Genomic DNA, 19,569 nt, shown 5'->3' with positions numbered 1-19,569 from the left:
TGAATTAAAGGTAACAAACCTTGTGCGCCAAGCCAATAATTTGCTACACTTTGAATTCTGCGTAGTGGATATGCATTTTTTACAAATATGTAGCCATTCGTGGCATAAAATACGATGGAGTGCTTTTTATTATGTAATAAAAATATAAATAAAATCTGAGTATAGCTGGAACACAAACGAAAATAAGGATGATCGACCTGCAGGAACCACCACAATAAATACTGTTGACTAATGGCGATTTTATTTATTCGTAATGATGTCTCTCATTCTCTTAAATTGCTTTGTATGTATCTCCATAAGAGCAGAAATTGAATCGTATACATCTTATTAAATATGTATAGACTATTATTTCAGGAACATCATATGTGTTGCCTCCAAAATGTGAAAACAATCGTATCCAGTCAAATAGTAATGTTAATAGAAGTATGTAATTTATGTCAGGTAGTGTAATTTATGTACATTGAATAAAAAGACATCCTTCCAGTCATTATTATTATCCTTACCTTTTTACGGGCAACTTTAACAGAACTTGGTTATTTTCAACTACGAAGTGATTTTTTAAATCATGCAACACAACACCTCAAGAAAGGGGTGACAAATATTTATGGGTAATTCGTATAAAGAATTGATAAATAGAGCGTCTGTATCTGTGTGCAGTTACTGAAAAATGGTTTATAATTTATAAAGAATCTGATTAGACATGGAATCTATTTCGAGGTTTACAGCTGCTAGCCGACTTTCGTCTACATAAAAATAATTTTATTTATACAAATTTTACGAATTTACTGTTATTCTTATGAGATGTTCAAATTACAGATGAATATAGAACCATCTCCCAGCAGGTATTATTAAGAACCACTGGTGTCTTCCTCTGCAATTTGTAGTATGTGTTTGGAAAATGGCATCTGCCGTAGAAATATCTGCATTGACATAGTTCCTGTTTTGGAATGCACGCGTTTTGCCACATATTCACTTTATGTGGACATGCATATCCATAAACTCTAATGCGCAAGTAATTATCTTAACTTTGATACATGAAGCGTTTTTTTTTTAAAAAAAATTGGCGATGATAAATTAAGAACGAGTTTGCATGGTCGTAATTAATAATCCGCCTTAATTTAACTACGTATAAAAATATTACGTGATGTGGTGATTATCCACATATGTCTCAAAGTACTTATAAGTCAAGCGCGCTACATCATTGACAGTGGAGTTCTAGCTTTTACAGTTATCCGCAACGAAGGCTCCTTGAATTAGCTAAGGAGCTGTCTTTCAAAAGCTTTGTAATATTATACGCATCTTCTGCTTTGTGTATAAAATTGTTGCTTTAGGTAATACTTGGTACGCAGTCAAATCACAGGTACCGGGCCCTTAAACCTGAGCACAGAAGATAGATGATTGGGATATTACCACTACAGGGTCAAAAAAAGGAGTATTTATCATGTATATGTAATATGACAAGCCTTAGGAGCCATTGATTTATTTTTAAAAGCCTGTAATTGCCGCAGTAAACAATCAGATGATGGACATACAAAAGGTGAGTCAACAAAACCCTTTTGTGCAAGGAACTGGTGCTGTCGATAGCCAATCAAATAGTCTGAAATAAAAATTGTCATAACGTACACTGTGGCTTGTCTTCTTCTATTCGTTGTTTAAATATGAAATCCCAGGTTCAATACAAAAATCTTTTTAAAGCTCAAAAAAGCCTTTCTTTTTTTTCCCTTAAACTTCTTTTTGTTGAATAATTAACATGTCTTTGGCTGACTGTAAGTTGCACTCGAAAACACGTCATTCCAAAACGACTTTGGACTAATTTCTTATTTTTTTTTTTATCTTTTTGACAACAGTGTCTGGTCAATACAAGTAAAACACACTTTCACGTCAAACAACCCTAAACCTAAAACTAACGTCTTTTTTACCTTTAGTTTCCCCAAGGAGGAAGAGAAAATTCTCGAATTCTGGAGAGAAATCGATGCTTTCAAGACATCTTTGGAATTAAACAAGGATAAGCCTGCTTTCAACTTCTACGATGGACCTCCTTTCGCTACAGGTCTTCCTCATTACGGCCACATGTTGGCTGGTACCATTAAGGATATTGTCACACGTTATGCCCACAACACTGGTCACTCTGTTGAACGTCGTTTCGGTTGGGATACTCATGGTCTCCCCGTTGAGTATGAGATTGATAAGAAGTTGGGTATCACTGGTAAGCAAGATGTTATGGATATGGGTATCGATAAGTACAACGCCGAATGTAGAGCTATTGTTATGAGATATTCTGGCGAATGGCGTAAGACCGTTGAACGTATGGCTCGTTGGATTGATTTTGATAACGATTACAAGACCTTGAACCCTACCTTCATGGAATCTGTCTGGTGGGTTTTCAAGCAATTATTTGAAAAGGGTCAAGTTTACCGTGGTCAAAGAGTATGTTTTAGTTTAGGCGCTTTTTTTTTTACAGTGGCATTAACAATTTCTATTTGACAGGTCATGCCTTATTCTACTGGTTGTACCACTCCTTTATCTAACTTTGAGTCTTCTCAAAATTATAAGGATGTTAACGATCCTGCCAGTATGTACTCATTTTATCAATAATTACGTATGATTACTAACTTCAATATCAGTTGTCGTCGGTTTCCCTTTAGTCAGCGATCCTACCACTCAACTTTTAACCTGGACTACCACTCCTTGGACTTTGCCTTCCAATTTGGCTGTCTGTGTTGGTCCTGAATTCGAATATGTTAAAATCCATGATGAATTAACCGGCAACAACTATATTTTGATGGAGAAGCGTCTTACTATTCTTTACAAGGATCCTAAGAAGGCCAAGTTCACTATCCTCGAAAAATATAAGGGTAAAGATATGGCAGGTTGGGAGTTTGTTCCCATGTTCGATTACTTTGCTGAAGAGTTCAAGGGACAAGCCTTCAAGGTTATGGTTGATAACTATGTTACCGATGATTCTGGTACTGGTATCGTCCAAAATGCTCCCGCCTTTGGTGAGGACGATTATCGTGTCTGTCTCGCCCATGGCGTTATCACTGCTGATGGTCATTTACCTTGTCCTATTGATGGATCTGGTAAGTTTACTGATGAAGTTACCGACTATAAGGGTATGTATGTCAAGGATGCCGACAAGATTATCCAAAAGGACATCAAGGCCAAGGGCCGTATGATTGTTCAATCCCAATTCATGCATAGTTATCCTTTCTGTTGGAGATCCGACACTCCTTTGATTTACAAGGCTGTTCCTGCTTGGTTCATTCGTGTCACTCCTGTTATTGACAAGATTTTAGCTTGTAACGATCAAATGCGTTGGGTCCCTGCTTTCATTCAAGAGAAGCGTTTCCGTAACTGGATTGCTAATGCTCGTGATTGGAATGTCTCCCGTAACCGTTATTGGGGTACTCCCATGCCCGTCTGGGTCAGTGATGATTACCAAGAAGTTGTCTGTATTGGTTCCATTGCCGAATTAGAAGAACTTAGTGGTGTCTCTCCCATCACCGATCTTCATCGTGAATCTATTGATCATATTACTATTCCTTCCAAGCAAGGTAAGGGTACTCTTCGTCGTATCGAAGAAGTCTTTGATTGTTGGTTCGAGTCTGGTTCTATGCCTTATGCCCAACAACATTATCCTTTCGAGAATGAGGACAAGGTCAAGAACTCCTTCCCTGCCGATTTCATCTCTGAAGGTATTGATCAAACTCGTGGTTGGTTCTATACTCTTTTGGTCTTATCCACCCATCTTTTCAACAAGCCTCCTGCCAAGAACGTTATTGTCTCTGGTCTCGTTTTAGCCGCTGATGGTAAGAAGATGAGTAAGTCCCTCAAGAATTATCCTGATCCTACTCTTGTCATTGACAAGTTTGGTTCCGATGCCTTGAGACTCTATCTTATCAACTCCCCTGTTGTTCGTGCTGAAACTCTCAAGTTCAAGGAAGAAGGTGTCAAGGAAGTTATCTCCAAGGTCTTCTTGCCCTGGTATAACGCTTACAAGTTTTTCCTTACTCAAACTGCTGTCTTGAAGAAGGACTTTAGCTACGATTTCCAATATAACCCTCACATGCAAAAGTCTGATAGTGTTATGGATCGTTGGATTTTGGCCTCTTGTCAATCTCTCATCAAGTTTGTCCGTGAAGAAATGAGCGCATTCAGACTTTATACTGTCGTCCCCCGTTTGTTGAATATGATTGATATCCTTACCAACTGGTATGTTCGTTTCAACCGTAAGAGATTGAAGGGTGAGAATGGTTTAGATGAAGCCAAGTTAGCAATGAACACTCTTTATGAAGTCTTGCTCACTTTGTGTGGTACCATGGCTCCTTTCACTCCTTATTTGGTTGAAAACATGTACCAAAACCTCAAGGGTTTCGCTCCCAAGAACCCTGATGTTGTTGATGATCGTTCTATCCATTTCTTAGATTTCCCCACTGTCCGTGAAGAATACTTTGATCCTGAGATTGAGCGTGCTGTCGGTCGTATGCAATCTGTTATCGAATTAGGTCGTACCGTTCGTGAACGTAAGAACATTTCTCTCAAGACACCTTTGAAGGAATTAGTCATCATCCACAGTGATCCCCAATACCAAGCTGATGTCAAGGCTCTCGAATCTTATATCACTGAAGAATTGAACGTCCGTAGCGTCATCATTACCGATAACGAAGACAAGTATGGTGTCAAATATAAGGCTGAAGCTGATTGGAAGGTTTTGGGTCAAAAGCTCAAGAAGGATGCCATGAAGGTCAAGAAGGGTCTCCCTGAAATGACCAGTGAACAAATTAAGGAATTCCTTGTCACTAAGGAACTTATTGTCTCTGGTATCAAGGTCACCGATGAAGATCTTAACGTCGTTCGTTACTTTGACGTCAATGCTGATGTTCTTTACGAAGCCAACTCAGACCGTGAGTCTTTGATCTTATTGGATGTCAAGTTGTACCCTGAATTAGAAGAAGAGGGTGTTGCTCGTGAAATCATTAACCGTGTTCAACGTTTAAGAAAGAAGGCCAACTTGTTGCCTACTGATGATATCAACATGTATTACCGTTTCGCCGCTGATTTGTCCAGCGAGTTAGAGACAATCATCAAGAACCAAGAAGCTACTTTAGTCAAGGTTATCAAGAAGCCTTTATTGGATATCAAGCAAATGTCATCTTCTGAAGGTGTCATTGTCGAAGAAGAACAAGACGTTAACGGTGTCAAGTTCGATCTTGTCTTTGCTAAATAAGTTAACAAATAATTTTTCCTCTTTTTTGTTTATTCACTCCCCTCTTCTCTCTCTTTTTCCCCATTGAGACTCATCCATTTTTACCATGAACATATCAACCTTTTTTTTTATCTAGAAAATAAAAATGAAAACTGTAAAAAAAAAAAAAAAAAAAAAAAAAAAACTGGCTTTCAAAATGAAAAACTTTTGGGTTCGTGTAAAACCCACTCTTTTCTGAATTCCACTCATAAAATGTCTATAACTGGCCATTGTTTAATAAAACACGATATTTACTTTACACCTTATGACACAAAGTGGATCCCATGTTCCTCAAGATTATGTGTTGTGGGTGCAAATAGTCATGGGGCAGGTACCATTGCAGTATATGGCTTAGTCGACAAGCACTTAGAGTTGAAACAAGAGGTATGAGATTTCACTTCTTCCCAAAAGTTTCCATATCCGTCATTGACATGCTACTCTAAAGGTAGAAACAAGTTCTGCAGTGCGTTGCGGGGTTGTGACAGGACAAGCACGCAACTTTGCCACAGGTGATTTCGATGGTCAATTACAAATCTGGTTAGAAGAATAGAGGGAAAAAAAGGTCATGTTACTAAATGTACATAATATAGGGACGTACAACGATTCGACATTCCTCTTGTATCATTCAAAGCACATGACAGCATCATAAATTCAATTGACAGCTTGAATCGAGTAGATCAACCTCAAGAATTAGTCACCGGTAGTAGAGATGGTTGTGTTAAAGTTTGGGACGTTCGACAACCGGAAAAGGCAGTGTTGACAGTAAAATCTAAAGATAACTCAAAAGACATTTGGGCTGTTGCCTATGGTAAAGTATCGATTTTTCTTTTTCCCGTGATTGCTGTCAAGTTCACTGATAGAGCTTATATTTAGGACAATTAAAGGGACACAAAGTAATTGCTGTAGGCTACGAGGATGGAAATATCAAGTTATTCAATGTCGATAGTGCACAATATTTATGGGAAACGCATGTTAAAGATGGTGTATGCTCAATTGATTTTGACAAAGAAGTCCTCCGTGTCAGTACATTGTCAGGCGCATTTATAATCAACGTAGATTCAGGAAAATCAACAGAGATACCAGTAAAGTATTATTAATGTGATAGCATTTTAAATGAGGTTTAGTAACATGTTATTTTAGTTCCCAGCAGACACAACCTTATGGTCCATTCGTCATATACCACAACAACCGAATTATTTTGCTGTAGCTGGCGGTGATGGCAATCTTTCGACATATGATCAAAAATCACTTACAAAACCCATCAATGTCCTCAATTTATCCAAACATCCCATCATTTCATTAGACTGGAACAAAGATAAAAAGGGATTGTTTGCGTGTAGTTCATTTGATCAAACCATCAAGATTGGTATGATTCAAAACTTGTAAAAATAGTAACAATAATAAAAAAAAAACTATGCCTTTTTATTTATCATCTATTTTTTACGTTCGGCACTCCATTTATATACAGCTAATCCATGCTTGTCTGTTCCAACCTTCTTCTTTCTACCCTTTTCTCTCATTGCTTTTTGAATCGCTAATTCTTGTTCGGCTCTAGATAATTCTTCTTCACGCTTCATACGAGAAGCCAATTCTTTGAACATACGCTCTCTTTCCTTTTTGATATCTTTAAGTTCTTTTCCAGTATGAGGTGCAACAACTGCTGATTCACGTAAAGTTTCAATACGAGGACGGTTGAATTTACGATTCACAAGTTCGGGTAAGGTATCAAGATGTTTAGCGGGTGAAAATTTACGAACTTCAGCCTCTGAGTCCACAAAAACAATATGGTTGGTCTTATTCTTCTTTGCTCGTCTGGAATTATCCTCTTCCTCGTCGTCGTCCTCCTCTTCATCATCATCCGAGTTCTTTCCGTCGTCAATAAAATGAAGTGAAGCTTGTAACTTTTCTAATCTCTACATGATAAAAATTTCTGGTGTTAATAACGTCTCGGCTCAATAGTAAATGACACAGTAAAAAAAAATCTTACTCTTTTACTAAGATCTCTTTGATACTTAATGTACTCTTTATCTTGAGACTTCATCAACTGAATCATTTCTTGAGGTAATTCTTCATTACGCTTTTGAATGTGAACACCACCTTTTGTTTGGGTGTTAATCATTTTAAAGTAAAATTCATCAGGATTTCTGAACAAGGCCTTCTCTCTCATGGCCTTTAATTTGTGTTGCTTCGAGTGAAAATCTTTGGCACGCAAGAGATAATCTTTCTTCTTTTCCAGAAGACCAAACTTCTCACGTCCAGCTACTTGACCACGCTCTTTGTGATTTCTTCTTTGTACAGCATTACGTAAAGTCGACATTGTATTTGTTTTGTGCCTTCTCGTTAAAAAAAGAATGCTTTTGAATTCAAAAAATTACTCGAAATTCCATAAATATAATAATAATCTAGTCACATAAGCCGTAGGAAAACACGTCACATTCAAATTCTGTTCCTGCATGACAACCCACTTGCCCTGTAAGATCCTCAAAAAAATGGCTATTTAAGATAGTTTTTGTGATATTGTAACAATGGGCTCTTGTATACATAAACGTTTACAATTAATTTGAGTAAAAAGCTTTATTAAACAAAAAACAAAAAAAAGGGTGTATACATATCTATTTGGCAAAAGTTAAATGACCCAAATTTTATTAAGTCTGACTAAAACTGATGGCAAACGCTGATATGAAAAAGTCTAAATAATATATATATAATAATGGAAGGTAGATAAGTCTAATTTTTTTTTACAAGAAACGAGCCAATTCGCTAGCGGAGATACCCAAAGTAGGAGATTGGGCGTTTAATGCACGTAATAATTCGACGAGTTCAACACGAGTATCGTCATTTAATTGGTCCTCGTTGGACAAAACGTGATGGAAAATGGGAAGGAAATTAGGGATTTGACTATGAATCTATAAGAAAAAAGAGGTTAATTGACGATCGTTACAAAAAAAAAAAAAAAAAAAATGTTGCTTACATAAGTATTGTTAGCACGGAAAAGTGAAAATAAACAGTTAAATACAGGCTCGTTTTCTGCAAAATCGGCCTTCAGAGGAAGTACACTTGTGAACACAGGTAATACTTGATCAAGAGGCACGGCATCAGGACGAGACATAATTAATCTAGCAACAGCGCCAGTAGCATTATCAGTGATATTGGGTACAGGTTGGTTTTGGAAAAGAGGATGTAAAGCTGTCAGGATGATAGGGTATTGTGTAGTAAGATCGATTTGAGAATTGCTAACAAGAATACCTAAAGCATAGGCAGCATTGCTTCTAACAGATTGATCTTCGTCACCACAGGCCTTGATGAACAATTGAAGTAAACGTTCAGTGTGAGGGGTAACTGCACTTTTAATACCAGTAATACATTCGCCGAGACAGCCAATAGCCATGGAACGCTCAGCAGGGGTTTTTGATTTCTTGTAGTATTTAGCGATCAATGGCATAAATACATCAAAGTATGAAGAATATGACTCTCCAACAGTCTCACAGATGGTAGCAACAAGGTCACCAGCAGCACTGACCAAAAGAGATTCGGATTCAGCTTCTTCTTCCTCATCCACGAAATCATCATCATCGTAACTTTGTTGACAGATAGATCTCTTTTCAAAAATATCGAGGATATTGCGGGAGATTTCTTCAATATGATCGGCGACAATACTGGGGCCCATCAATTTAAGGGTTTGGACCAACTCTTGGCAGATTTGAACAACCACCATCTTATCATCCTCGTCCTTCCACATAGCTAAAACAGTAGGGATAATAATGGTAATCATATTTTGGACATTTTCGTGAACAGCATAAGTTAAAGGCAAACCTGCCTTCCATTCGTCCGTGCCTGACATGATGTAGAAAGTCTTGAGGAAACTGAAAAGACTACCGACGACAGCCTTACGAACACCATCAAAGAGATGGAACGAGAGCTCAGTTAACTCTTGAACGGATTCCTCGACATAAGGTAAGAAATGTGCTTGAGTGCTTTCAAAGAGTTCTCCAAGAGCATCAGCAGCAAATTCCTTTTCATCGGCGATGGCAGAATTAAAGTTGAAAGCACTGTCATCGTCCTCCTCTTCACCATCACCCAATGTGAGGTCGATCTCGCTGCCAAAATTAGCTTCATCCTTTTCTTCAGCTTTACATGAGGCAATGATAAAGGGCATCACAGTGGGGAGATAAGGAGCAAACTCTTCACCAAAGACACGAGCCATAATGGAAAAGAAAGCATAAGAACATTCACGAAGACGAGGAGAATCTAATTCAAGTTGTTCAATAGCAAGAGCCATTAAATCTTGAGTGAAAGGTCTGAACTTCTCAGCACCAACCGCTTCGGCGATAGCACCAGCAGAGTCGGTGGCAACACCACGAAGCAAAGCTTCGTCGGACCCCTCGGTCAAGGTCATTAAATGACGGATACGAGGCATAACACTGCTGAAGTAAGGTTCAAAGCCTTCACCAGCAGCATGAGCAGCACTACCGATAGCAGCCATAACAGTTGCCTTTGTTTCGGTTTGAGGAGCATTATCCAAAAGGAATAAGAGTTTTTCCATTAACATGGGCAAGTACTGAAGTACTTCATCACCTAAACTTTCCAAAATTGCATCTAAGGCATTACAAGCATGTTTGGTGACTTCGGGATTAGTATCGTTCATCAAGTTAAATACAAGAGGAAGCAAGATGGAGTGACTCTCAGAAATTTCTGCAGGCATCTCCTCAGCAAGACAGCCGAGAGCCATACAAGCTGCACGACGAACAATGATTTCGGGATCCTGGAGACCAGAACAGACAAGCGGTAAAAGCTCGTTTAATTTAGGGCTCATGAACTCTGCACAGCCTTCGATAATCACAGCAAAAGACATCATGGCGGCCTTACGATAATTAGGGTCGGGGTTTTGCATATATGCAACAACAATTGGCATAACAATAGGGAAAACTTGTTGAGGAGGCATATTTGTAGCAAGAGCGTTCAATACTTTAAAAGCCAACTATAGGTCACAAATAAGAGAGTCAGTAATTTTGATCCCTTTACTTCTTATCTAATACATACACGAGAAGGAGAATCCTCATCCACATCCTCGGGGTCTTCTTCAGAACCAATAGGCATTAAGCCTTCAACAATGGGTCCAACCAATTTCAAACTTCTGATCTTGTTTTGTTTACTATAAAAAGGCAAGTTAGTCGATGAACCTGTGACAGCTCATACACCTCTTACTTACTATACAGCAGCCCACATGAGGAAAGAAAGGGCCATAACACGAAGGGAATCGTCTAATTCACGGTTAGAGCCAATTGTCAAAAAGAATCGGATTAACTCCATCAAATGGTTAGATAAAAGAGGAGCATCCAACATCAACAAGGTGTCAAACACTTCAAAAATTTCTCCCGCACTCTCCTCATCACCTTCCTTTAAACATTGTTCCAATACATTAACCATACCGGGAATCATCATTCTAAAGGATTTCTACAGGAAAAAGAAAGAATACATTCGTATGAAAATTTTGCATTGTTTAAGCTATCTCCGTCAATATTTACAATATTTTCTTTGTCCTCAGTTTCAATGAATTCAGCCAATTTACCCAAAGTTCTATAAAGAAAGTTTGTGGTTAGACAAACAGTATAACGCCCCCCTCCCATTTGTTTCCAAACTTACAAAACAGTGGTAACTCGAACGCGCTTACTTTCAGGATCAACAATGGCTTTTGAGAAGAGATCATACAGAGGAGCTGTATGATCCATGAAAAAGTCTGCAATGACCTCGAAAAGAGTATATAAGCAGTAAGTACCTACTTCACGATGAATAGCTGTTGCACTAGCACAGGCCCCGTTCAAAAAGCCTAGTAACTCGGGCCATTTACTTTCGGGGACATCAATACGAGCAATGGATGAGATAACACGTGCTGTTGAGTGACGAACAATTTCACTGCAAGGAAAATAGGTTAGCGTGGATCATAGAAGAAAAAAAAAGCAGGGCGAAGCTTACTGTTGCTCGTTTAATGCGATTTGTAATAACTGGGCACGAATAGCGGCTTGTGCTGACTCGGGAATCTCTTGCCAGCGCTTGGAGATACGCTTTCTTAATTCGACAGCAGCAAGTTGGCGAACAGTTTGGTGAGGTGAACGACTAATGATTTCAACAAAAGCTGGAATGCAATCAGGTGAAACATAGAACTGTGTATTTAAGGTAGAGGTAGCCTATAACAAAACAAAATAGTTAGTGGTATGTAGCCACATATGCTGTATTGTACAGTACTTGTCTGATAGTGTCAGAGTCTTGGGCTGTTGCAAGCTTAGTCAAAAGTTCTTCGAGGCCTGATACGAATTGCTATTATTTTAAAAGTTAACTACTTTTCTTTAAAGAAAATACCTGATTCATTTGCTTTTGTACTTTACCTCCATTTTTGATTTGAATGAAATATACAAGAAGTGAAAAAAAAAAAAAAAAAAAAAAAAAAAAAAGTTTTTCCAAGCCCGGATTGGCTTTTATGTCTGAACCAGAGATTGAACTTTCGACCAATCAAAATGTGGTTGCCACCAAAACGAGCATACAAACTTTCGGTTATTCTTTTTGAAATGAATTTATGCTTGATGAACCAAAAGTTCTTGTGACAAATATGCATCACAATGCTTTTTAATATTCACTCTAAGTTAGAATATAACAGTAAAAATACAGTGTGCAGTAAATTATCTGGTTTACCTTACTCAATTGACGCCTTTTGATATATATTATCAATTCCCATTTGGACATCACTTCTTCATATTTAAATACGTCTTGTAGTTTCAAATAAATTTGCTTTAATATTGTCGTCTTATTTACATAATTGAAAGGGCTATGGGGTGATGATACTCTTAAGAATTACAATCAATTTTAGCTACAGAAGCATGCCGAGTTTTCAATATCTTTGTTCAGCTGCAAGTATCAATGCAACCCATCTTTCGTAGTTACTATGTAACAGATGTTTGTGTAGATTTATCGTTTTTTAAAAGACTTGTACAATGAAAACTATTCAACAATCCCCTTTTATTTCATTATTAGATGCTGTCTATTAATAAGACGCTCTTCTATAACTACGATACTGTAAAAGTATACCCTTCTCAAGAGTCATATCAACGTTTACTGAACTCTAGAAGAGTTCAGTAACTTAGGAAAGCCGAGCTGTAGGTTGAAAGTCAGATAAGTTACCTTAAAAAAAAAATAGGTGACGTAAGTGCTAGAAAATTGGTTTGAATGAACGCGTATTCCTTTTGGCAAAATAAAGAGGTGGAGGGAACTGTATTTTTTACTTTTAATTTCAAACCAAACATAAATCATGGCTGATCGATACAGTTTCTCACTTACCACTTTCTCTCCTTCGGGAAAACTTGTTCAAATTGAATATGCCTTGAACACTGTCTCTCAAGGTGTTACTAGTGTTGGCATCAAAGGTAAGAGGAAATGACAAACACGAGAAAATCAGCAAATCTAATCTCTATTGATAGCTACCAATGGTATTGTCATTGCTACAGAAAAGAAGCCTGCATCGAGCCTTGTTGATGATTCTACAGTTGAAAAGGTGGCCACCATTTGTTCCAACATTGGAATGATTTACTCTGGTATGGGACCTGATTTCCGTGTTTTAGTCAGCAAAGCACGTAAAGCAGCACAAGCATATAAAAGATTATATATGGAAGAACCTCCAGTAAAGATTCTTGTTCAAGAAGTAGCTGGTGTCATGCAAGAATATACTCAAAGCGGGTAAAGAGTGTGCAATAGGTTATTATTTAATATAATCTAACCTATGGTTTTATAGTGGTGTTCGCCCCTTTGGTGTTTCTATTTTGATTGCAGGTTACGATGAAGTTAGTGGACCTGCGCTCTACCAAGTCGATCCTACCGGTTCTTATTTCGCTTGGAAGGCCAGTGCTATTGGCAAAAACATGATTAATGCAAAGACCTTCTTGGAAAAGAGATATAACGAAGAAATGGAATTGGAAGATGCAGTACATACAGCTATTTTGACTGTAAGAACAAGTTTTTTCATAAATCACTTGGTGCATGAAATACTAAAATTATATATGTAGCTTAAGGAAGGATTTGAAGGACAAATGACAGAAAATAGTTTAGAGATTGGTATTATCGGTACAAGTACTATTGGTGTTTATGGAGGTGAAAGAAAGGAAATTCCATTATTTAGAAAATTAAGCTTGAATGAAGTCAAGGATTATTTGGCTAATATTGCTTAGTGTGACAACAATAAGGAGGAAAAGAGGTCCTCATTTTTTTTTCTTCCCCTTAAAAATAAATAAACACAAAAAATAAGTCAACTTTTTTTTTTTTTTTTTTTGTTCTTTTTATTTTTTTCTTTCACGATATTTATAGTTATAACAATAAAAAACACCAACAAATTTGAAAAGCGTTATTTTGCTTTTGGTTTTTATCATGTGGATATCACGAAAATTAGCTTCCATGTCAATATCAGAACCAGCTGCATTAACCGATCGATTTAATAAACCTTTGCCACCTCTTTCCAGTGTAAAAATATAATAAACACCGGACAGATGCATGATCACTAACAAACATAAATAACAGAAAATAGAGCCACTTGTTATTGTTGTTACCGGTCAGTCAAACATAGGCAAGTCCACATTTATCAGATTTGGCCTACAAAATTTGATTGCAAAGCATGACTCCAACAGACCAGGTAAATAAATAGATAGTAAAATCTCCTTATATAAATCACTACCGTCCCTTCTAATAAATTACTTGATAATAGATCTTCAGTGCTACCATACAAACATTACATTAGATAGCATTAATTATCCAATTGATATTATAGAAGTAAATGAATCGGATATGAACATCAGTGACTTACCTTTTATCCATGGTGGAATAGCCTGCTACGATGCTACGGATGATGGCTCGGTAGATTGTATACCTGATTTATTAAGTAAGTGATATTGCCCCTCTTTCATGCACCTCTTTCTTATTAAAATGCTTTAATAGATTATTATTTGACTAGACAGATCCCTACTTTTTTAGTTCAGCTAAAGTCTGACTTGACTGAATCCTTTCAGCTTAACAAGGATTTGTATCCTGTTCAACAGTTTAAAGTAGATGCCTTTTCCGAAACTGGTGTAAATGAAATGAAAAATGTGTTTAAATGTCTTGTGGAGCAGTATTATCCAAGATGTGTAAATAAGCAAGAGGAGATCAAAACAAGAGACAGTTATGTTTATGCTCCAACTCGGACAATAGTTAGTGTTAGTGCTACATCGGGGAGTGAAGCCGATCCCGATAAAGCCTTGAATGAAAATAATCACATTGTTTCTTTTCCTCCATCTTTTCATATGACGAATAAAAGAGGTACATTTCCCTCACACCTTAATTCTCGTCGTGGTTCAAAAGATAGTAGGTAAAATCAACCCTTTTAATTATTTTTCTACGTCTCTTATTTTTACTCTCTTTATTTTTATACTAATTTCTTCATATGTCTACTTTATTCTTTGATCAACTATTTTCTTTTTTCAGTGACTCTTTTGGCATAGGCTTAACTCCAGAAGATATAATCGACCGTCTGCTGTCCACAGATAATAACAAGACAGGTAATAATAATAATCAAAAAAGGGGGGCAAAAAAAAAATTTTTTTTTTTTTATAAGTTAGCTTTAGCATCAATAACAAACCTCCTTATTAAAATAGATGAAAACATTATACCAATATTTTTGACGTTTTTCCGAAAATTCATGAAACCCTTTGAACTAGTAAAAACACTGGTTGAAAGGTAAATATACGCTTTATTTTATTTCGTTTCCCTAGCTACGAACTCATGCCTATTCAACAGATTCGAAAATGATGGTTTATCAGACGCTTTACCGACTGATTTACAAAAAAGGTTTGTCCCATTTTCATTGCCCGCAGCGTGTAACAATGATTTATTTATTTTTCTTGCGAAATGACAGAATACACAGCGTTTTTACATTATGGTTATCACATTACTGGAACGACTTTTACGGTTCACATGCAAGAAAGCATATTATACTTTTTTTAGACCGCATTTCAAAGTATGACAGTCTTACACCCATTTGCGATTCGTTAGCACCACTTGTTGTACGCGAACCACCCTCATATGATCCTGACAAAGTATGGGGTCTTATCGACGATGAATATGATGATGATGACGAAGACGACCAAATGATATCACCGCCAACAACACCTATAAAAAGAAATGAAAAAAAGGATAGTGGCTATGTTTCAGGTACATTTTCCTTTGTCCCTTCATCCCCTACTAAACCTGAAGCGCCTCCCTTTATATTAAAACGACTATCAAATACAAGTCAGCCATCAACATTATTATCTCCTAATTTAAATCGACTGTTATTACGGACGAACAGCAAAGTAGTAACACATTCAGAATCGCATCCCGATCTAAGGTCCACTTATGCAGCACACAAAAGTCCCTTGTCCTCTGCGAACGAGTTACCCAGACGCGCTGAATTCGCAGGTGGTCTGATAAACATTGACAATGCCATAAAGCATAATAAGTTGCATGGTCCATCATCCATGACCCCATCGCTCGCAACCACAACAGGTCGCTGGACTTCCTCTTTAGGTCATCAGTTACTTGCATCTAGTTTTATAAGCTCATTCAGGCCCAAGACGGATAAAGATCAAACCGGGTCTAATTACAAAACTTTTATGAAAGCGGCTGATGCCAGTGTAGCAGATCAGTTGACGTGGATAGAGTCCGAACTTTTTTCTAAAATCAAGGTAACACCCAGCAATTTCAGTTTCTATATTTAAATGCTAACCCTAAAAAAATCGTGATTATTAGCCCAGAGAATTTATTCGAAATATATGGAATACACCTGTCAGCGATAAACGGTCATCGTTATTATCATGCAGCAATACAGTTCTTGCATCTATTGCACATTTTAACTTTATTTCGGCCTGGGTCGTCACCGTAATTGTAACTCAATCCAGATTAAGTAAACGGGTCGCGTTACTCCAAAAATTCATGTCGATTGCAGTTGAACTACGAAACCTTAATAACTATAATACATTGATGGCGATTTTGGCAGGCATCAATAGTGCGTCAGTTCTCAGATTAAAACAAACAAGACAAGGCGTTGCAACAAAAAAAGTCTATAAACAATTCCAGAGTCTAGAACGATTGATGAGTACCGACAAATCATTTAGCTCTTATCGCATGGCTTTAAAGGCTTCTTCCAGTGGCGCACCCGGAATACCATATCTGTAGGTGATTTGTTTATTTATTTATTTTGCCTCCGCTTGACAGAATCAAAATTAAACTTACTTTTTTTTTTAGCGGTATTCATACTCAGGATCTGGTTTCGTTGGCAGAAGCAAATAAGGACTTTCGGGCGGACGGCACAATTCACTGGGAGAAATTTAGGTTGATGGGTGAAACTATCATGGCAACCATGAAATTCAAATGCCCAAGTTACACAATCGAGCCTGATGCCAAGTTACTAGCCTTCATTGCTGACACGTATATTTTATCTGAAGACGTAAGTCTCTTATTTTTTGTTTTGTGTAAAAAATCGTTTACTTACTTCTCTCTCTCACTTGAAAGGATCAATACAAGCTATCTACGACCATCGAACCAAGATTAGCTACAGCAAGTACAAGCAGACTAAGAGAATTGTGGTTACGCATTTAACAGAACACAAGTTTTCAAGTCCGTTTCTGTATATATTATTTTATATTATTAATTACTTTTTTTTATTCCTACAGTACATTCCTTATAACGCAAATACCCTTCTTCCCTATATACATATATACACACACATTCTATCACTGTACTTGTCAACTTTCCATGCTTGCATACGCATGCACACACACACACACACACACATATACTCACTCACATAGTTATTAATTATATATCTTTTAATATTTTCTTGTTCTTTAAATAATACAAATCATTTTTTGGAAATCATCAGATCTTGATAAATAGCATCTGGTCTAGGGGATAAAAGTCTTGTTTTTGTTAAAATATCGTCTGTAAGAACTAGTGTCTGTAAATCGCGTGCTTTTTTAGATTCTGGTAAAGAGTTTATATAATTATGTCGTTGCTGTAAAGCCTCTTCAGAAACGATATAAAACCAAATGTTCCCTTGCCCAAAAGCTCTATAAGATGGTGTATGAGATGATGTCTCTCTTTTACGTAGCATTTGTTGCGCCATTTCCCCGCCAACTGACTTCCAAACGATACTAGGAACATGATTTTCAAGTTGGCAGGACACGATTTCAAAACGTTGTAAAGCGGAACAGTTTTTTATCAACGTTATCATGGAGTTATCTAAGTCTTCATCTTCCGATGTAACACGAATTATCAAGCTTCTGATATCAGTTGCATAAGTTGCAATCGCTTTAAGCGTCGAAGCATTGTCACAGCGAATGGAAAGGTGTTGCAATTGTGTTCCATATTTGGCAATCGTGTTACACAAAATAGAACTGCTGACTTGTGGCAGAGTTATGGTCAGATGTGTAATGTGTGGACAATTTTCGTACAGAGATTGAACCATAAATCCATTGATTGTATCGTATTTGTTGTGATTTGATCCCAATTCAAGTCGAGTTATTTTGGGAAACAATGAAAAAAGTATTGATTTTTGAGTAAAGTCTGTCCAGACAAACGCAACTTGGTTTACTAGATCATTATTAAACGTCGTTGTATTCTTTAGACCAAGACATTGTCTACGATTACTGAGTAGCGTTTGTTTTGGATTGTACACAAGATGACAATATTTAAATTGAACATGTTGAAGTTTAGGTAAAATTGATACGGTATGCTGAATCATGTCGGTAGATAATGCATGAAAATCGCTAAAAATTAACGTGGTGATTCTTGAAGACGGACCCAAAATACTTTTTAAATCTTGAATGCGCCAATTGTTTCCATTTTGTCGTGATCGTAGCGTTAACTGGCGAGTGTGCGAAAGAATAGTTTGTTTCAAAGACGGGTTTGATACAATGCCTTGTTGCAATTGTCGCATGTGAACATGATGTCCAAGTTCTAAATGACCGTAAAGAGATGGTACAGTTTTATTATACAAAGTTCTACAAGTAACCGTAATACGACTGATATCTTGACGAGATAATAGCTCTAGAATTTTTCCAATGATTTCAATTGGCAATTGTGTCAGCATTTTTTTTTTTTTTTAAGAATAGATAAATGGAACAAAAAAGCACAAAAAAAGTCTAAATACATTTTTTTTTATTAAATAAGATTTTCACATTCCTTATGTGGGGGTATAGTTGTCAGTCATATCACAATAAAGCATTATCCCTCCCAGTAAGTCATGATTTGATACACAAAAAGCACTGTGCCCAAAAAAACAAACGCCAATTGGCTTAGTGGACGTTCCACGAGATTTTTAAAGTATACGCTATGTCCAATGAAAACTATTGTTGATCATTGAAATTCTTAATCGAACAGTAAACTGCTGAAAGGCATTATTTCGATTTTTATGATTAAGAAGAACACAATATTTATTGCTTGAATTCACCAACATATCAAATTTATAGCGTCTTCAGCACTAATTACCGGTCTACTGTTAAATATAATAACTGATCAGATTTCAGGGGAGGAAATGCATGTCTAATACCGCTAATTCTTGTGTAGAAGAATACCACACTATTAAGTATATCAAAGTCTTGACCTTACCATAAAATTTTATGTGTGTCAGGGGAGAATTACATTCCTCCGATTGAGATTCGAGATATAGTTTTTTTATTTTGGTACCGTCCATTTTGTTATCTACTTTACAGATTTATGCATAAACTTTGCCTCATATTTTCAAAGTTTAAAGCGGAAAATCATTAATAAAGCCATGATTTGATCAGCATACCAAAACTAAAACACACTTCCGCATAACCCATAAATAAAAATGTATACTGTTGATGGAAGTGATATGAAATACCATAACAGTGATTCGGAAAAGGGCTTGTGATAGCTTCATCAAGATTTATAAGCTCTTAAGTATATGGCGCAAATACCTTTCATTTCTTTTGAGAAGTGATACATATAAATTCTTTTACCAACATTTTTTATATTCGTTCTATACAATATGTTAGGAGCTTTGTGGCGAAATGACCATTTTTTTTTTTTTTTTTTGGGAAAATATGATATAAAAAAGAACGGGGTGAGCCAGTGGCTATTTTCTACGGAAATAGTTTGTAAGTCCGTCTCTTATTTAATTACATTTCCTTTATGTTTAGTAGAGTTTTTCTTCGATATTAGGTCCACTGCTCAAAACGTCTGCCTGCTGCTTTTAGCTCCATGATCCAATGTAGGATTCTAGTCAATAATAAAAAAGAAAAATCAAGAGG

The 19,569-nt window shown here is 36.8% G+C and overlaps 7 protein-coding genes across 7 annotated transcripts; 4 read left to right on the top strand and 3 right to left on the bottom strand.

The window, feature by feature from the left end:
* The first annotated feature begins 1,699 nt into the window (after positions 1–1,699).
* On the top strand, positions 1,700–5,362 carry EV154DRAFT_454847 (isoleucyl-tRNA synthetase). The gene is made up of 5 exons (XM_051597325.1): positions 1,700–1,766; positions 1,848–1,863; positions 1,926–2,427; positions 2,488–2,572; positions 2,625–5,362. Exons 1-5 carry the CDS (start codon positions 1,751–1,753, stop codon positions 5,225–5,227), a joined length of 3,222 nt encoding a protein of 1,073 aa, XP_051463792.1. The 5' UTR covers positions 1,700–1,750; the 3' UTR covers positions 5,228–5,362.
* An 82-nt stretch (positions 5,363–5,444) lies between these two features.
* Positions 5,445–6,643, top strand: EV154DRAFT_489836 (WD40-repeat-containing domain protein). The gene is made up of 5 exons (XM_051599350.1): positions 5,445–5,629; positions 5,691–5,782; positions 5,836–6,053; positions 6,119–6,327; positions 6,386–6,643. The coding sequence occupies exons 1-5, from the start codon at positions 5,459–5,461 to the stop codon at positions 6,629–6,631; spliced, it is 936 nt and encodes a 311-aa protein (XP_051463791.1). The 5' UTR covers positions 5,445–5,458; the 3' UTR covers positions 6,632–6,643.
* On the bottom strand, positions 6,644–7,593 carry EV154DRAFT_489835 (small-subunit processome). Its single transcript, XM_051599349.1, has 2 exons — positions 7,233–7,593; positions 6,644–7,158 (listed from the first exon to the last, which is right to left on the bottom strand). Exons 1-2 carry the CDS (start codon positions 7,560–7,562, stop codon positions 6,679–6,681), a joined length of 810 nt encoding a protein of 269 aa, XP_051463790.1. The 5' UTR covers positions 7,563–7,593; the 3' UTR covers positions 6,644–6,678.
* A 224-nt stretch (positions 7,594–7,817) lies between these two features.
* EV154DRAFT_454839 (armadillo-type protein) lies at positions 7,818–11,651 on the bottom strand. The gene is made up of 9 exons (XM_051597324.1): positions 11,629–11,651; positions 11,489–11,560; positions 11,219–11,430; positions 10,889–11,158; positions 10,771–10,822; positions 10,455–10,699; positions 10,286–10,397; positions 8,217–10,223; positions 7,818–8,151 (listed from the first exon to the last, which is right to left on the bottom strand). Exons 1-9 carry the CDS (start codon positions 11,632–11,634, stop codon positions 7,984–7,986), a joined length of 3,144 nt encoding a protein of 1,047 aa, XP_051463789.1. The 5' UTR covers positions 11,635–11,651; the 3' UTR covers positions 7,818–7,983.
* Positions 11,652–12,500: 849 nt separating this feature from the next.
* Positions 12,501–13,554, top strand: EV154DRAFT_454835 (nucleophile aminohydrolase). Its single transcript, XM_051597323.1, has 4 exons — positions 12,501–12,660; positions 12,715–12,970; positions 13,026–13,236; positions 13,297–13,554. The coding sequence occupies exons 1-4, from the start codon at positions 12,546–12,548 to the stop codon at positions 13,456–13,458; spliced, it is 744 nt and encodes a 247-aa protein (XP_051463788.1). The 5' UTR covers positions 12,501–12,545; the 3' UTR covers positions 13,459–13,554.
* Positions 13,555–14,741: 1,187 nt separating this feature from the next.
* Positions 14,742–17,108, top strand: EV154DRAFT_489822 (ras guanine nucleotide exchange factor domain-containing protein). The gene is made up of 5 exons (XM_051599348.1): positions 14,742–14,817; positions 14,914–15,981; positions 16,046–16,467; positions 16,541–16,742; positions 16,808–17,108. The coding sequence occupies exons 2-5, from the start codon at positions 15,064–15,066 to the stop codon at positions 16,892–16,894; spliced, it is 1,629 nt and encodes a 542-aa protein (XP_051463787.1). The 5' UTR covers positions 14,742–14,817; positions 14,914–15,063; the 3' UTR covers positions 16,895–17,108.
* EV154DRAFT_489820 (uncharacterized protein) lies at positions 17,109–18,444 on the bottom strand. The gene has a single exon (XM_051599347.1). It carries the CDS (start codon positions 18,384–18,386, stop codon positions 17,157–17,159), a length of 1,230 nt encoding a protein of 409 aa, XP_051463786.1. The 5' UTR covers positions 18,387–18,444; the 3' UTR covers positions 17,109–17,156.
* Positions 18,445–19,569: the final 1,125 nt, after the last annotated feature.

Source organism: Mucor mucedo, assembly GCF_025094135.1.
Source record: "Mucor mucedo strain NRRL 3635 chromosome Unknown EV154scaffold_1, whole genome shotgun sequence".
In the NCBI taxonomy this organism is placed as follows: Eukaryota; Fungi; Mucoromycota; class Mucoromycetes; order Mucorales; family Mucoraceae; genus Mucor; species Mucor mucedo.
This window is presented reverse-complemented; position numbering and strand designations above follow the sequence as displayed.

What these genes read in the sequence shown, in the direction of transcription:
- EV154DRAFT_489820 (XM_051599347.1), bottom strand. Translation starts at nt 18,386, where the DNA reads ATGCTGACACAATTGCCAATTGAAATCATTGGAAAAATTCTAGAGCTA.
- EV154DRAFT_489835 (XM_051599349.1), bottom strand. Translation starts at nt 7,562, where the DNA reads ATGTCGACTTTACGTAATGCTGTACAAAGAAGAAATCACAAAGAGCGT. An exon ending in AAAGAGATCTTAGTAAAAGA is followed by an intron (nt 7,159 to 7,232) that starts GTAAGATTTTTT and finishes TTTATCATGTAG; the next exon opens with AGATTAGAAAAGTTACAAGC.
- EV154DRAFT_454839 (XM_051597324.1), bottom strand. An exon ending in CTGAGGACAAAGAAAATATT is followed by an intron (nt 10,700 to 10,770) that starts GTAAATATTGAC and finishes TTTTTCCTGTAG; the next exon opens with AAATCCTTTAGAATGATGAT. An exon ending in TCCGTGCTAACAATACTTAT is followed by an intron (nt 8,152 to 8,216) that starts GTAAGCAACATT and finishes TTTTTCTTATAG; the next exon opens with ATTCATAGTCAAATCCCTAA.
- EV154DRAFT_454847 (XM_051597325.1), top strand. An exon ending in AAGTTTACCGTGGTCAAAGA is followed by an intron (nt 2,428 to 2,487) that starts GTATGTTTTAGT and finishes TCTATTTGACAG; the next exon opens with GTCATGCCTTATTCTACTGG. An exon ending in GGATGTTAACGATCCTGCCA is followed by an intron (nt 2,573 to 2,624) that starts GTATGTACTCAT and finishes CTTCAATATCAG; the next exon opens with TTGTCGTCGGTTTCCCTTTA.
- EV154DRAFT_454835 (XM_051597323.1), top strand. Translation starts at nt 12,546, where the DNA reads ATGGCTGATCGATACAGTTTCTCACTTACCACTTTCTCTCCTTCGGGA. An exon ending in TACTAGTGTTGGCATCAAAG is followed by an intron (nt 12,661 to 12,714) that starts GTAAGAGGAAAT and finishes CTCTATTGATAG; the next exon opens with CTACCAATGGTATTGTCATT. An exon ending in CAAGAATATACTCAAAGCGG is followed by an intron (nt 12,971 to 13,025) that starts GTAAAGAGTGTG and finishes ATGGTTTTATAG; the next exon opens with TGGTGTTCGCCCCTTTGGTG.
- EV154DRAFT_489836 (XM_051599350.1), top strand. Translation starts at nt 5,459, where the DNA reads ATGTCTATAACTGGCCATTGTTTAATAAAACACGATATTTACTTTACA. An exon ending in ACTTAGAGTTGAAACAAGAG is followed by an intron (nt 5,630 to 5,690) that starts GTATGAGATTTC and finishes GCTACTCTAAAG; the next exon opens with GTAGAAACAAGTTCTGCAGT. An exon ending in GAAAATCAACAGAGATACCA is followed by an intron (nt 6,328 to 6,385) that starts GTAAAGTATTAT and finishes ATGTTATTTTAG; the next exon opens with TTCCCAGCAGACACAACCTT.
- EV154DRAFT_489822 (XM_051599348.1), top strand. Translation starts at nt 15,064, where the DNA reads ATGATGGTTTATCAGACGCTTTACCGACTGATTTACAAAAAAGGTTTG. An exon ending in AACTTTTTTCTAAAATCAAG is followed by an intron (nt 15,982 to 16,045) that starts GTAACACCCAGC and finishes CGTGATTATTAG; the next exon opens with CCCAGAGAATTTATTCGAAA. An exon ending in CGTATATTTTATCTGAAGAC is followed by an intron (nt 16,743 to 16,807) that starts GTAAGTCTCTTA and finishes CTCACTTGAAAG; the next exon opens with GATCAATACAAGCTATCTAC.